This window comes from Equus caballus, chromosome 8, assembly GCF_041296265.1.
Source record: "Equus caballus isolate H_3958 breed thoroughbred chromosome 8, TB-T2T, whole genome shotgun sequence".
Lineage (NCBI taxonomy): Eukaryota > Metazoa > Chordata > Mammalia > Perissodactyla > Equidae > Equus > Equus caballus.
Window position 1 is genome coordinate 25,713,657 of NC_091691.1, and position 15,731 is coordinate 25,729,387.

General features: G+C 44.9%; 3 protein-coding genes across 9 annotated transcripts in view; 1 reads left to right on the forward strand and 2 right to left on the reverse strand.

Annotated features, from left to right (window-relative positions):
• The window catches only part of RILPL2 (Rab interacting lysosomal protein like 2), a 30,652-nt gene extending 23,375 nt beyond the window's left edge, over positions 1-7,277 (reverse strand). Inside the window, exon 1 of the mRNA XM_001493015.6 lies at positions 7,167-7,277. The gene's annotated coding sequence lies outside the window, so the exon portion shown is untranslated. The remainder of the gene's footprint in view (positions 1-7,166) is intronic.
• A 98-nt stretch (positions 7,278-7,375) lies between these two features.
• On the forward strand, positions 7,376-12,950 carry SNRNP35 (small nuclear ribonucleoprotein U11/U12 subunit 35). 4 transcript variants are annotated; one of them, XM_014742215.3, is made up of 4 exons: positions 7,420-7,505; positions 9,547-9,681; positions 10,814-10,906; positions 11,207-12,950. In XM_014742215.3, the coding sequence occupies exon 4, from the start codon at positions 11,210-11,212 to the stop codon at positions 11,948-11,950; it is 741 nt and encodes a 246-aa protein (XP_014597701.1). In that variant the 5' UTR covers positions 7,420-7,505; positions 9,547-9,681; positions 10,814-10,906; positions 11,207-11,209; the 3' UTR covers positions 11,951-12,950. The 4 variants fall into 4 exon arrangements, with proteins under 4 accessions (XP_005612701.1, XP_023503057.1, XP_005612702.1 ...); XM_005612644.4 differs by lacking the exon at positions 9,547-9,681 and having other exon boundaries at positions 7,376-7,505; XM_005612645.4 differs by lacking the exon at positions 9,547-9,681 and having other exon boundaries at positions 7,390-7,505; positions 10,817-10,906.
• Positions 12,951-14,684: 1,734 nt separating this feature from the next.
• The window catches only part of RILPL1 (Rab interacting lysosomal protein like 1), a 44,410-nt gene continuing 43,363 nt past the window's right edge, over positions 14,685-15,731 (reverse strand). For all 4 annotated transcript variants that reach the window (XM_023647285.2, XM_023647286.2, XM_014742216.3 and 1 more), the window contains one exon: positions 14,685-15,569. In XM_023647285.2, the coding sequence (XP_023503053.1) occupies positions 15,425-15,569 (145 nt within the window). In that variant the 3' untranslated portion in view covers positions 14,685-15,424. The remainder of the gene's footprint in view (positions 15,570-15,731) is intronic.

The following is a 15,731-nucleotide window of genomic DNA, read 5'->3' on the forward strand; positions in this document are numbered from 1 at the left end:
GTTCTAGACCAGACCACAAACGTTCAAATCTTGACTGGCTCTGCCATTTGCAAGCTGTGTTGTGTTACGCAAGTAAACTACGCCTCTATTCTGGGACTCAGTTTTCCCAGCTGTAAAATGGGGATAAGGCTAGAGTCTACTTCATAAGATGGTTATGACGTGGTTTAGAACAGTGTCTGGCACATAGTAAATACTCAATAGATGTCGCCTATTATTGTTATAAACTAATTTTATTTCCAAAATATGAAGTATAAGAAATTTCCCAAGTTCATATAATTATTTGAGAACGAGATATGGAAAGTTGGATAGGTAACACACATAGAATATGTCTAAAACAAAGCTTTTGAAAAAGTCCCAATGATACATCATTATACGAAGTTCTAAAAATAATGTCACAAACACTCTTCCCCTGAGATTTGACAGGCATGCAACCGTACGCAGCTGTACTTTTTTTTTCTTCCTGCCTTTGAGAAGAAACCAAAGTGACCACAAAAGGGAGCATAAAGTAAGGTCACGGTTGAAACAAGGGAAAAAGCGACATGGGAAACAAAAGTAAGTGGGTGGGTCCCACAATAAAAATGGAACCGTAAATGTTTGGGGCTACAGCCCCCCAAGGGGAATGTTCCATTAGCAAATATGTTGTGGTTCTATTTTGGTACATCAAGCAGAGTAAGTCTTAGGCCCTTCTGAAGATCTGTGGCACCATTAATCCCGAGTGACACACTCAGTATGACTTTCTTCCTGTTCTCTAAATTTTTTTCAAGTCTTGTTACCCTCAAATCATGCCCAGAAATAGCAAGGATTTCAGAGATTTCCCGGTTTGCCTTAAATGCCTGCAATCTTGGGCCAGTGACTTCATCTCTAGGAGTTGAAAGTCTTTAGAAAAGAATTTGGGTGCAGGAAGGGTGGTGCCTCAGGCACTTGTTTTGAGTCTGTGTTTGCATAAGAGCATACTTGGTGGGTTTTGTTTTTTTTTTTTTTTGGTGAGGAAGATTGGCTCTGAGCTAACAACCATTGCCAATCTTCCTCTTTTTGCTTTAGGAAGACTGTTGCTGATCTAACATCTGTGCCAATCTTCCTCTACTTTATGTGAGACGCTGCTACAGCATGGCTTGATGAATGGTGCTAGGTCTGCCCTCGGGAGCCAAACCTGCGAACCCAGGGCCACCGAAGCCAAACGTGAACTTAACCACCATGCCACCAGCCAGCCCCAATACTATTTTTTGTAACTTAGGTGAAATGTTTATTCAGGATGGAGAGTGGGAGGTGCATTAAAGGAGATTTTGGCGACACAATGGAATGAACAATTCATTCTTTGAAGAGTTGCTGAATGAAATGAGCTTAACCCAGTGCCCACAGGTAATGTTAAATGTTTGTTTGAGATTTTATTAGTGTGAAACTTCTATAGAAATCTCTACTAGGGTCGTCCATGCCATCCTCAGATCTTCTGCTTGGTTTGTAAGGTATTTTACTATTAATTTTTAATTTTATAAACCCCGCAGTCACGCAGCTGCTTTTCAGATGACCCTTCAAGAGGCCAACGAGCATATGAAAAGATGCTCAGCATCACTAATTAGAGAGATGCAAATCAAAACCACAAGGAGATATCACCTTGCACCCATTAGGATGCCATAATTAAAAAACAAAAACGGGCCAGCCCAGTGGCACAGTGGTTAAGTTTGCGTGCTCCGCTTCAGTGGTCTGGGGTTTGCCATGTTTGGATCCTGGACGCAGACCTATGCACCACTTATCCAGCCATATTGTGGCAGCATCCCACATATAAAATAGAGGAAGATGGGCACAGATGTTCGTTCAGGGCCAATCTTCCTCAGCAAAAAGAGGAGGATTGGCAGCGGACATTAGCTCAGGGTTAATCTTCCTCAACAAACAAACAAAACACAAAACACAAAAACAAAAATCCAGAAAAATAACAAGTGTTGGTGAGGATGTAGAGAAACGGGAACTCTTGTGCCCTGCTGGTGGGATTGTAAAATGATGCACCTGCTGTGAAAAACCAGTATGGCAGTTCCCCAAAAAATTAACAATGGAAGTACCATAGGATTCAGCAATTCCAGTGCCGGGTACATATCCAAAGGAATTGAAAGCAGGATCCAGAAGAGATATTTGTACTCCCATGTTCACAGCAGCATCATTCACAATTCCAGTGGGCGGAAGCAACCCACGTGTCCATCAACAGACGACCACAACATGGATGAAGCTTGAGAACACTATGCTAAGTGAAAGAAGCCTGTCACAAAAGGACAAATACTCTATGATTCCACTTCTATGAGGTACAAAGAGTAGTCAGTCAAAGGGACAGAAAGTCTGGTGGGTGGCGGGGGTGGGAGGTGGGAGGAACATGGAGTTGTTTAACAAGGACAGAGTTTCAGTTTTGCATGACGAGAAAGTTCTGGAGACTGGTTGCACAACAGCGTGAATATACTTTACACTGTTAAACTCTGCACTTAGAAATCATTACGGTAAATTTCATGTTGTTGTTCCCACAATTAACAATAAAAAAAGGAAGGACCTTGCGGGTCGGTGCGAGGGCTGCAGGTCCCTGGCTGTCGCCGGCCGCAGCCCCTCCAGGTTCTGCCGCAGGATTCACGCTAAGGACACGCTTTCCCCAGGAGGCCTGAAGTCCATAACTGAAGACAGCAGGGGTACTGGGACCAGGACATTTCTGTCCAACATGGGACAACTCTAACAGGCAATCGTGGCCCGAAGGAACCCCCCGGGTTGGTCTCTGCTGTGGTCTGAGGTTCTCACTTCCCGCTGCTGCTTTCTCCTCCTCCCTTTCAGAGCTGTCAGACCTGCAACCTGGTCTGAAGGCTTTCTCTGCGCAATCCTGCCTTCCCCTTCTCTCTGACTCACAGCTCCACTCACCTTCTTGTACTCCTAATTCGGTCTGACCCGCTGCTAACACAAGAAACACAGGAATAGATGCTTATTGCAAAAAATTTCAAATGCTACTCAGGGAGATATAATTAAAAGTGAGAGGGCTTCCTCCTCCACAATCCTACCATCACCCCCAGGAGCAACCACTGCCAACAGTTTGACATGACCATCTAGACCTGCGCTGTGTAACACAGTAGCACACCTGACTACCCAGTGCTTGAAGTGTTAGTCCTCATGGACACAAGTTCTAATTATAAAGTACAGTGCATTTCCAAAAAGAGAATATTTTTAAACTACCTAATAATGTTTCTACTGGTTATATGTTAAAATGATGCTGTGGATATATTGGGTTGAACAAAATATATCATTAAGGTTCGCTTCACCAGTTTCTTTGTACTTTTTTGATGTGGTTGCTATAGAATTTAAGATGACATATGAGGCTAATGTTCTATTTCCATGGAACAAGACTGTTCTACGTAAGTGCTGTCTGGCAGAACTTTCTATAATGATGGAACTGTTCTCCCTGTGCATTGTCCAATGTGGTAGCCACTAGCTATTACATGTGGCTCCTGAGGACTGGAAATGTAGCGGGTGCAACTGAGAAATTGTTTCTAATTATTTTTTTCTTGAGTTCATAATAGTTTACATCAATGTGAGATTTCAGCTGCATTATTTCTTGACTGTCACAACACAAGTGCTCCTCTTCATCCCCTGTGCCCATGCCCACCCCCCTTCCCCTGGTAACCACTGAACTGTTTTCTTTGTCCATGTATTTGTTTATATTCCACACACAAGTGAAATCACCTGGTGTTTGTCTTTCTCAGACTGGCTTATTTCGCTTAGCACAATTCCCTCTAGGTCCTTCCATGTTATTGCAAATGGGATGAATTTGTCTTTTTTTCTGGCTGAGTAGTATTCCATTGTATATATATACACCACATCATCTGTATCCAATCATCAGTCGATGGGCACTTGGGTTGCTTCCATGTCTTGAGTTTTTAATTTTTAAAAATTTTAATTATGGGCCGGCTGGTGGCATAGTGGTTAAGTCGGCATGCTCCACTTCAGCAGCCTGGGGTTTGAGGGTTCGGATCCTGGACACAGATCTACATACCACTCATCAAGCCACGCTGTGGCGGCATCTCATATATAAAATAGAGGAAGATGGCACGATGTTAGCTCAGGGAAAATCTTCCTCAAGCAAAAAGAGGAAGATTGGCAACAGATGTTAGTTCAGGGCCAATCTTTCTCACACACACAAAATTTTTTTTTAATTAAACTGAAGTTTATACAGCCACAAGGGGCTAAAAGCTACCATATTGGACAGTAACAGTACAATCTAGACATTCATATACGTACATACTCTCTCACACAAATACATTTACATTTTTATTGAAGTATAGCATCCTTATACCTTAAAGTACACAAATCTTAAGTGTCTGTCTTATGAATATTGTCATAAATATATACCTCTATAACCCCTGTTGAGATAAAGATATAAAACATTTCCAGTCTCAGAAGGCTCCCTCATGCTCTTTCCCAATCAATAATGCCCTCCTCCAGAGGTAACTTCTATCCTGACCTTTACCAACATAGGTTAGTTTTGCCTATCCTAGAACTTCATATAATTGGAAACATACAGTGTGAACTCAAAAATTTTGAGTCCAGCTTCTTTCTATTTTTTTTGAGGAAGATTAGCCCTGAGCTAACATCTGCTCCCAATCCTCCCCTTTTTGCTGAGGAAGACTGGCCCTGAGCTAACATCCATGCCCATCTTCCTCTACTTTATATGTGGGACCCCTGCCACAGTATGGCCTGACAAGCAGTGCATAGGTCCACACCCAGGATCAGAACAGGCGAACCACGGGCCACAGAAGTAGAACATGCCAACTGGGCCACCCGAGTCCACCTTCTTTGCTCATCATTATATGAGACTCAATCACATTGTTGAATGAAGCAGTAGTTTCTTCTCTTTTATTTCTAACCACACACACATATATTTTCAATAAACTGTTAATTTTAGAACAGTTTCAGATTTAGAGAAAAATTGGGAAGATAGTACAGAAATTGGGAATATAATCCACATACTCAGTTTCCCCTATTATTAACAGCTTACATTAGTATGGCATATGTGTTATAATTAATTAATCAATATCAATATATTATTAACTAAAGTTCACACTTTATTCAGATTCCTTCGGTTTTTTTCTAACATCCTTTTGCTATTGCAGGACTCCATCCAGGACACCACAGGACATTTAGTTGTCATGTCTCCTTAGGCTCCCCCTGGCTGTGACAGTTTCTGACTTTCCTTGTTTTTCATGACCTTGACAGTTTCGAGGAGTACTGGTCAGGTATTTGGTAGAATTTTTTCTTGGGATTTGTCTCTTTTTCTCATGGTTAGACTGGGGTGATAGATTTTGGGGACGAAGGCCACAGAGGTGAAGTGCCACTTTCAGCACGTCCTATCAAAGGCACATACTATGAACATGACTTATAGTGTTGATGTTGACCTTGATCAGCTGGCTAACACTCTGTCAGGCTTCTCCACCGTAAAGTTACTCCTCCTTCCCACCTTTTCCATACTGTACCCTTTGGATGGAAGTCACTACGCCCTGCCCATCCTTAAGGGGCGGAGAGTTACACTCCACCTTCTTGACAGAGGAATTATCTACATAAACTGTTGGGAATTCTGTGTGGGAGATTTGTCTCTTCCCAGTTTGTTTACTCAATCGTTTATTCCTATCTGTACAGGCTCGTGGATATTTATTTTATATTTTGGGTTATAATCTGACACTATTTTGTAGCTCAAATTGTTCCACTTTGGCCATTGGGTACCCTCAGTTGGCTCCTGTGTCCCTTTGACATGATCCTCATTGGTGGGTTTTTTGTTTTGTTTTTAACACTCCCTTACATTCCGGCAGTACAAGCTACTCCAAGCTCACCATGTGTATTTCTTGGCCCAGTCCTAGAATCAGCCATTTCTCCAAGGAGCACTGGTTACTTTTACTGGAAAATGACATTAGAAACCAAGATCTAAGTGCTAGGTTGCACTCACTGCTACTGGGGTGGATACATATATTTAAATAAGCTTTTATTTAACAAAGATTTTTGTTTTATTGTGGTAAAATATACATAACATAAAATTTACCACTTTTACTATTCTCAAGCACATAGTGCAGCGGCATCAAGTACATTCGCAACGCTGTATAACCATCACCATTCATCTCCAGAACTTTGTCATCCCAACTTGAACCTCTGTCCCCATTAGACAATAACTCCCCCTCCCCCACCCTGACCACCACCATTCTGCTTCCTGTCTCTATAAATTTGACTATTCCAGGTCCCTCACATAAATGGAATCATGCAATATCTGTCCTTTTGTGTCTGGCTTATTTCACTTAGCATAATGTCTTCCACGTTCATCCACGTTTTTGCAATTATCAGATTTTCCTTCCTTTTTAAGGCTAAATAGTATTCCATTGCATGTGTATACCACACACACACATTTTTAAACACAAAATTTTAAACTATAGATATTGCTCATTTTCTACTCAATAATACATTTTTATTAATATATTTTAAGAAAATGTACTACAAACAAAACTATATTATTTGGAACCTATGTTTCACCTAATAATAAAAATTTAATAAAGACTAGGTACCTGTAATACATTAGAGATAAGCTTACTTTCTAAGAACAAGATTAGAATCAAAATGAGACGAGTTGCCTGCAGAAATCACCCACTTGTAAGGACTGATGGAAAAATGAGTGGCTGAAGAACGTCATCAAATTTAAGAAAGCACGATTGTATCAAGAAATTTCAAATCATAACACAATCAAGTCAATCTCCCCGAATATATTAACCTGTCAAAAAAGAAACACCATAATCTGAATGCACACACCTATCCATTCTACAAATATTTACTGACCACACTGTTCTCCCGTCTGCCTCCCACACCCAGAATTTAAATCCGCGGATCTTAGCCGCGACTCGAAAGGCAGGGGAACTTTAGTGTGCTTAAAGGATCATTTAGGGACTTGCAAAAAAATGCAACGTTCCAGAGATTCTGAATTCATCGATCCCGGCGGAGCCCCGGAAAGGGCATTTTAACAAGTTTCCACGCGATTTTGCTTGTATGGAAAGCGAATTCCTAAATCTAGCGGTGAAAAACGCACGTACAAAATTTCATGTGAACTGGTTTACGCATTTTCTGAGGAAAAACCATAATATAATCGGATTCTGAAAGTGAGTCTAAGAACTAACCTCCCAGGGCGCTGAGACCCCTTCGCTGCGGGGAGAGATTCAGCGGCTCCCAGACAACTAACTGCACATTCGATAGGCTTTCTACTCAATTCTTCAATTTAGCCGTTTTTATTTTCCTGAAAAAAATTAGAAAAACGGAAAGTTCATTTCTCTCGGAGATGACGTGTCTTCAGTGCTCAATGCATGTGATTAATTTTCTTAATATAAAAACAAAAACACCGCCTGTGACGAATCTGCTTCTTCCGATGTAAAGGTCCAGTCAGGCAAGGACGGAGAATCTCCCGTCGCTTGGAGCTCGGCCGCCGTCTCCGTGGGAAAGGAAGCCTGAGCCTCGCTGAGGTGAGTGGGGCGGCTTGGCGGGAGCAGGGCCCACCCTGGCGAGAAGGACGAGGGAATGCAGCCCGGACGGTGTGTCCGCCCGTGTATGAGCCGCCATGTTGAAACCTGGCAGCAGGGGAGAGCTTGTGGGGTCGTGTTGCGGGGAGCGGGAGCGGCAGCTGGGTTGGAAGGATGGCCCTTTCCGCTCTGCGACCACCCGGAAGGTGAGGCGTGGGGAGACCGCCTCCAGGGCCGCGGCCGAGGCCTAGGCGCTGCGGGGGGATTGGGAGTACCAGTCCCCCCTGTTCACCCACACTTCCGCCTGAGCGTCCACGGCGTCACTGCGCATGCCCAGGGCAGCTCTGAGGGTCCGGCCTTCAGATTTGTTTCCCAGTCGGATGCAAAGCGCGGGAAAGTCTTAACTCTGCAGACTCAGTGAGGAGAGGCGTGCTTTGTTTGGTTAATAACAACTTTTATTTGTACAATGATTTATAATTGTAAAGCACTTTCACAGACACTGTCTTATCTGATCTTCACAAAAACCTAGCGAAGTGGCATTTAGCTACATCTAACAGCTGATTTAAAGTTTGCCCAAAATAGGACCAGGTCTTAACCCTGGTGTTCTGACTCCCGATCCAGTGCGATTTTTCACTTTCCACACTTTTGACCTTGGTGGTTCATTGCCCCACCCATCTCCACCCCCCACCATTCGTCTCTCACATCTCATCCTCGTTTTTGAAATGATGACATGAATCTAAAAATCGAAAGAAGTTGTAGGAGATCTCAACGTAATGCTGCAGCAGAGGAAATACACCCGGAAAGATTAATGAGAAGCCGTGAAGCCTGCTGATCTCTCAGCATCTAGTATCGATACAGGCATACTGATGAGGGAGATAACAGAAAATCCGTGGTGATCCTTTGTAATTCCCTTTAGATTTTCTTTTTTTCTTTCTGCTTTTTCCCCCCAAATCCCCCCAGGACATAGTTGTATATTCTAGTTGTGGGTCCTTCTAGTTGTGGCATGTGGGACGTGGCCTCAGCGTGGCTTGATGAGCAGTGCCATGTCCGCGCCCAGGATCCGAACCAGCGAAACCCTGGGCCGGCTTGCAAACTTAACCACTCGGCCACGAGGCCAGCCCTTCCCTTCAGATTTTAATTTGAGGAACTCTTAAAGCTTTGAACAGGAGCTCTGACTCTGTACAGTAATAGCACTTTTTTTGGTGGATCTTTGTGACCTTTTCGTGTTACACGAAGATGGGATTCTTTCCCACTTGAGGTGGGGGGTTCAGCCTCAAATCCACTCAGAATCCTGGTGGGGTTTTTTCTATCCCTATCTCCAAAGCCTTATATTTTATGACAGCTGTCTAAGGAATTAGTTCAGAGCTTAAGTTCTGGAGTCGAAAAAGCCCTGATTCTAACTCCCCAGCTGGGCTGCTTCTTAGCTTTGTGATTTGGGGCAAAAGATGACCTTTTTGTGTCTCACCTTCCTCGTCTGAAATGGCAATAATAGTAGAACCTAGTCCTGGTAGTGCTGAGAGGTGAGGGGAGTTGGGTGCTTAGCACATGGCCTGGACCTCCTAAGTGTTCAATACAAGTTAACTATAATTATTATGGTCCTTGTTTTTTTTCTGCCCCAGTGATGGAGGTAGGGAGTAAGATTAGAGTCTCAGAATTTGGGGGCCAATAGAATGGAATCAATGTAGAGGGTACTAGAGCAGGGAGAGAGTCAAACAAAAGAGAGCTCTCTCTTTTTTTTTCACATGGAGAAATTCCAACCATAAGAGAGAAAAGACACAAAGTGTGTTAGAGGCAGAACCCAGACCGGACCAAAACTGTCTCACTCTTGTCTCATTGCTCCAGCTGTTTATCATCCTTTTTCTGATGGAGATACCTGAGAGGCATCTTCTCCAAAGCTGCTTGTTAAAGATGACAAACATGTGTGCCCTCCGTTTACAGTCTGGTGGCAGGCAGTGTCATGTCCTGCCTCTCAGTCCCCAGTGAAATGTTTTTGTCTGATTTGGACCAAAAAAAGTTCAGTGAATTTTGATTGGAATTGGTTCAGTTCCCCAGCATTTATCAGAAAGTGTCCTGGCATCTGGAGATGAACTAAGGCAGGCACTAGATTGAAGAGTGTTTATTGTGCGTTGGGCAAAACGTGGTCAGTGAGACAGAAGACGTGCGATGAGCTATGGGAGAGGTGAGTTTGCTTCACGGGGAAGGGGGTGGAAGCTGGGCTTGGAAGGACCAGTAGGACTTCCAGAAGTGGAGATGTGGGAGGCAGAAAGGAGGAGAGTATTCCCAGCAGAGGAAATTGCACCGGGAAAGACATGAAGCTAGGGAGTTAGGGTGCATTCAAGGAATGAAGGGGCGACCCTGGGTAGGTTTTGCAGTGGGATATGGTGGGAGGCTGAGTGACGTCAGAGGTCTTGAGTGCACTGCTGTTGACTTTGGATTTTATTCTGTAGGTGTTTGACTTTTATACTGGGGAAAAAGCCCCACAGTGCACCCCATAAACAGTCACTCCCCCTAGATAACCCATCAACTGAAGAAGGACAAAAGCAAAAAGATCCTTGAGGAAAATCTGGGAAAGAGATAATCATTTTCATAATACGGAAAGATTCCGTTAGGAATGAGGATTACCATAGAAAAGAGAGCGCCCAGGTTTTTAACATATTTCAGCATTGGCTCTAAAGTTTCACAGAGGTGATCACATGAGCATTAGCGGTGTCTGAGATGTTGGCAAGCACTGTATTTTTCCAGCAGATTCATGTGAATCAATTATCATGTATCAGCCTCTCTGAACTTAAACCTTCCCACCCTCTTTCAAAACAAAAATTATCATGTATCAGAATGAATGACAATCACAGTCTGCTTGCTGGGCTAAAATTACCATTGCAATCAATTCTCATGCTCCAAGGCATAAGTGGATTATCAGCTAGGGAACTGGGAAGAAATCCCATATTCCTCTTGAACCGAAGAGCCTGCTGCTGGGTTACTGTCCTTTTAGCTTTGCTTCCTGTTTACTGTCAGATGCAAAATGCTGTATCCAAAGCACCGTTTTCCCTTGTAGTTTTGTTTAAAAAAAGTCCCTTACCTTTTAGTGACATATACTGAAATATTTACAGATGAGTCATGTATTATCTAGAATTTGCTTCAAAGTAATCCAGGAGCAGGGATGTGAGTGGGGCACAGATGAAACAAGACTGGCCACAGGTTGGTCACAGTTGGAGTCACGTGAGGAGTTTGTGGAGGGTTACGCCATTCTCTACATTGGTATATGTTTGAAATTCTTGGTAGTAAAGATTTTTTAAAAATGCCATTTTCCACAGCAGTCCCCAAGCTGGTTTTCCTAGGACCATTGTAAAGTCTCTGAAAGACAAGTTTGGATTTTGATCCTTGTTGCCACATTATAACATCACGTGGTAAGTGCCCTGCTGTGGCTAAGCTGGTTGATGCATGGATCAAACTCAAAGCACATTGCCTTCTGCTGCTTCCTGGGAGGGAGGGGGGGAGGAGTGGGTAAGAGCGTCTCGGAGCCCCACTGCCTGGCTTTGACTCTGTCTCTCCCACTTTCTAGCTGGGAGGCCTCGGCCTCTGGGAATCGCTTCTTTGCCTGTTGAAGAAGGGGTGAATCGTAGTATCTGCTTCATGGGGTTGGCGTAAGGTTTAAACGGGTAGCTCATAGTAGGTGCCACATCAACGCTTGCTGTGATCCTTCCTAGACCATGAACGATTGGATGCCCATCGCCAAGGAGTATGACCCACTTAAAGCTGGCAGCATCGATGGCACCGATGAAGACCCACATGATCGCGCGGTCTGGAGGGCAATGCTGGCACGATACGCCCCCAACAAAGGCGTCACAGGAGACCCCCTCCTCACCCTGTTTGTGGCAAGACTAAACTTGCAGACCAAAGAGGAGAAGTTAAAGGAAGTATTTTCCCGCTACGGGGACATCCGGCGGCTTCGGCTGGTGAGGGACTTGGTGACAGGCTTTTCAAAGGGCTACGCCTTCATCGAATACAAAGAGGAGCGTTCTCTGATCAAAGCCTACCGAGATGCAGACGGCCTGGTGATTGACCAGCACGAGATATTTGTGGACTATGAACTGGAAAGGACTCTCAAAGGGTGGATTCCTCGGCGACTTGGAGGAGGTTTGGGGGGAAAAAAGGAATCTGGGCAACTGAGATTTGGGGGGCGGGATCGGCCTTTTCGAAAACCCATTAATTTGCCAGTTGTTAAAAACGAGCAGTATAGAGAGGGGAAGAGGGAAAAGAGGGAGCGGTCTCGATCCCGAGAAAGACACTGGGACTCGAGGACAAGGGATCGAGACCATGACCGGGGCCGGGAGAAGAGATGGCAGGAAAGAGAGCCAACCAGGGTGTGGCCTGAAAGTGACTGGGAGAGAGAGAGGGACTTCAGAGATGACAGGGTCAAGGGGAGGGAGAAGAGGGAGAGACGAGAGTAGAGCCCCCCCCCCCCCACCAGCCCCCAGACGAAGGTACAGCGTGAGGAAAAGCACAGAGCCATCGGCGTTGCTTGCGTACAAAGCCCAACGCCTGAATAAAACTTCGTGATGACACTGGGGTTGGGAGTAAGTTTTCTTTCCAATGTGGAATCCAGGTTCAAGCTGAACCTTCTGAGTGTCTCTTCATTTTATAGTTCAATGGACACATTATTTAATAAGCTCGAGAACCAATTTTGTACTCCCTGGAATCTGTATGGAAGAGCACGTGTAAGGAGTCACCGTTCGCATTTAATTGGGCAGTAGAAAATTTAAGAATTTGATTTTCTCCCATCTGTTGGACATGACCATTTTGAGGGCTTGGCAAGAAGAGGTGATGACCAAAAATTATTTGTATTGCTCTCAGACTCCTGGGAACCCGAATCGGACCAGAATAAGTGGTATCTTTTCCATCTTCATATCCACGATGCAAGGGTCTGCTGAATTGAAATAAAAATGGGCTAGAAAAGAATCCCAAGGAGAATGTCCAGAGACTTAATCCCAAAGCCAGTCTGAGCAGTGGGCCCGGTCGGTGACCCGCTGCTCTTGAGCCCCTGTAACTCCACTCAGGAGCCACATGCTGACTACCTTTTCTCTTTCCTTTTTTGGTGGGGAGGCTGGCATTTAAAATGAAAAACCAAAGTTGCAGGGCTATGGGGCCCTGATCCTTGGCAGTCTTCCAGCCCTTTGAAAAGATAAAGCTCAAAAGCATGAGAGGAAAATGAAAATGAAGAGAAATCAGTGAGAGGTTTGTGTCTGGTTCCAATGGATTGATTCGTCTGTCTCGATCATCCAGCCTCTGGTTTGTCTGAAAGCTGGTTATGCTGACCTGTTTCTGAGGGCTTTGGGTAAGGACGATACTGTTCACATGGTTTTCAAAAAAGTATATTTAGCATTTTTGTTTTATCAATGGCCTTATCTTTGAAAGTTCAGGTTCTTAAAATTAAAGATGTTCCATGCAAAATAATTGTCTGATTTTAGTATCAGGACTTACACAGTCATTACTAGGTTTTTGCGTTAGGAATATGAATCTCATTGTTACATAGGGAACTTGCTATATCTGAATCCTGCTGTCAGCTCTTGGAGCAGTTTTAGAAAAATGTTCTTTCCTTTGTAAATTTCCAGTGCAGAATTTTACTATCTCCCAAGGCTCAGAAAACAGCCTTGCAGGAACACCTTTCTGGTTTCAGTCACGTTTCATTTACAAAGTGCTCGCTGTGATGGCACCAAAAAGTGTGTCATGGGCTGCAGTTCTAGGTACCAGCTAAACAAGAGTGCTCCACGTCAGGGAAGCCTGTGAGTGCATCGGAAGAAACAAATCCAGTTGTGTTTACACAGTCTAGGCCAGCGGTTGTCAGCCCTGGCTTGGATGGATTAAAAAAACATGCACACTCAGACCCCATCCCTGGACATTTGGGCTTTGTCTTGTACGGGCTGGAAACTGAAAAAAAAAAAAAAAAATGGTAGAACCCCCATGGCAGGGACTTTAGCAGGAGCAATCAGCATGACAAAGGCGTACACCCTCTGACCCAGCAGCTTTGCTTCTAGTTTATTCTGCAGACCACCGCACATGTGTGAAAGTATGCGGCACTCTTTTATACAGTAACTCAGATTGGAAGGAAGCTCCCTGTCCACCAGTGGGGCCTGGACAAACATGAGCAAATTGCACGTCTGTATGGTGCACCAGGGTTCCTCAGCCTCAGCCCTGCTCACATTTGGGGCTGGATCCTTCTTTGTTGTGGGGGCTGTCCTGCACATTGTAGGATATCTAGCAGCATCCCCAGAGCCTACCCACTGGGTGACAATAGCACCGCCCCCCTCCCCAGTCGTGACAACCCAAAATGTCTCCAGACAGTGCCAGATGTCCCTGGCGGGCAGAATGGCCCCTGGTTGAGACCCACTGTCTTCTGTACTGATGTGGAGTCATGTCCAGGGTATTCTAAGAAAAGAAAGGTACAGAATAGCATGTATATAGTAAGCTGCCATTTATGCAAAAAAGAGAAGGGGAATATATATATATTTTTACATAATTGCATGTATATTTACCAATTATTTTAGGAAAGACACCCAAGAAACTGGCAACACTGGTTACCCCTGGGAGGGGCCCCAAAGGTACCAGGGGAGGGGCTTCCCGGTGCACAGGCTTTGACGCTCTCCAGGAATAAACTCTAGTCATTCTATCAGGCAGTCAGCTGCAACAACATTATCCCGTCTGATCGTTATTTTCAGCAATCTGGAAACAGTCCGTGTAGACTCGGTAAACCGACCTGCTGGTTCCTTGGCAAACCATAGGAGAAGGTGTAGAAAGGAGGGCCGTCACACATGCTGTCTTAGGAAATGCTACCTCTCTGAACCTATGAGCATCCAGTCTTGGACCCTGGGTGTTCCGTGGGTGGAGAGAAAGACAGCGTTATTTGGGCAAAGCCCCAGCTCGCCAGTTGCAGACAGCATCTGGCTCTCCATCTGCCAACACAGCCCCGTGATTCAGCCAGACATCAGTCCCCAAGCCACCTTTTCCCCCACCGCCCTTACTCTGGCAAACCTCCCCCACCCACCATCCTGCATCCCCTAGGCTCCCGCACCCCATTCCCAATTCGCTTTGGGACATTTGTGTCCTTCGCAGGGGACTACGTATTTGACATGGTGAAGGCTAACGGGGAAAAAAAGAGGCCAAGAAAAAAAATCCACACAAGAAACATTGCAATGTCTCATCCTTAGCAACTTTGTTTGGTTAGTACTGCAGAATTCACAGCTGATTCCAAGGCACTCGCCTTGAACATTGCTACATGCTCCAGGCATTATCAGTAACAAGGTGCAGGAGAGAACCGCCAGCTCTTGCAGAGTTGTCTCCAGTTTCCAGGTGGGAGGACTGTTGTCCATATTTTCTGTTGCTCTGTGTCTGAGCTGGGCCGGCTCATCCTGTGACTTTGGAGGCCCTGCTTACTGAATCGATGCATCCTATATATTAGGCTACCACCACGACAATTTCATGAACGTAACTAACGAAAACCTACCATTTCCCTGTCTCCCACTTAAGTGTGACAAACGTGATAATAAAACCTCTCCACAGAGTTTCATACAAAGCAAGTGAAACAGCAATTGTAATGGCAAGTGATGTATTTGGCTCAAAGAAGCTTGTGTTACTGAAGTTAATGCAAAAGTCTGGCCTCTGCTCATGATATTATTAAATATATATCCTAAGGGATCGGAGTCATCTATCATAAACGGTGACAGCCCTGGGTATAAATAAACATTTCTTTAGAGTTTGGCATCAGTTTTTCAATGTGCTTCCTCGAAGCAGACAGTTTGTTTGAGGGATCAGTTTTGAGGGTGCATCTGAACCGAGAGGGGTGCAGGGTCCTGACACCTGAGGCTGCAGGTTCTGCTGCAGGCGCTGGCGGTGAGCGGTTCAGGCCCGAGGGCAGAGGTGGGCCACGGTCACAGGTGCTGCAGGGCTTCCTGTCCTTGCTCCGTGTAACCGTCATCACGGTGGGAGTTGGCCCACTGGCCAAAGGACTCCTGGATGTGCACGTTCCTCTGCGTGTTGGCCAGGCGCTTCTTATCTCGGGAGAAGAAGCTAAACCTTTTGGAAGGGAAAGAAAGAAATGAGAGCCTACCCTTCGCTGTGCACTTCACAGTTTGTGCAATGCCAGGGACAGAGAGCAGCAAACGTGAAGGGAGCAAATCAATACAAGGTGTGAAAGGAAAAGTTGGGGTGCAGGTCAGAGTTATTCTAGAAAGCAGC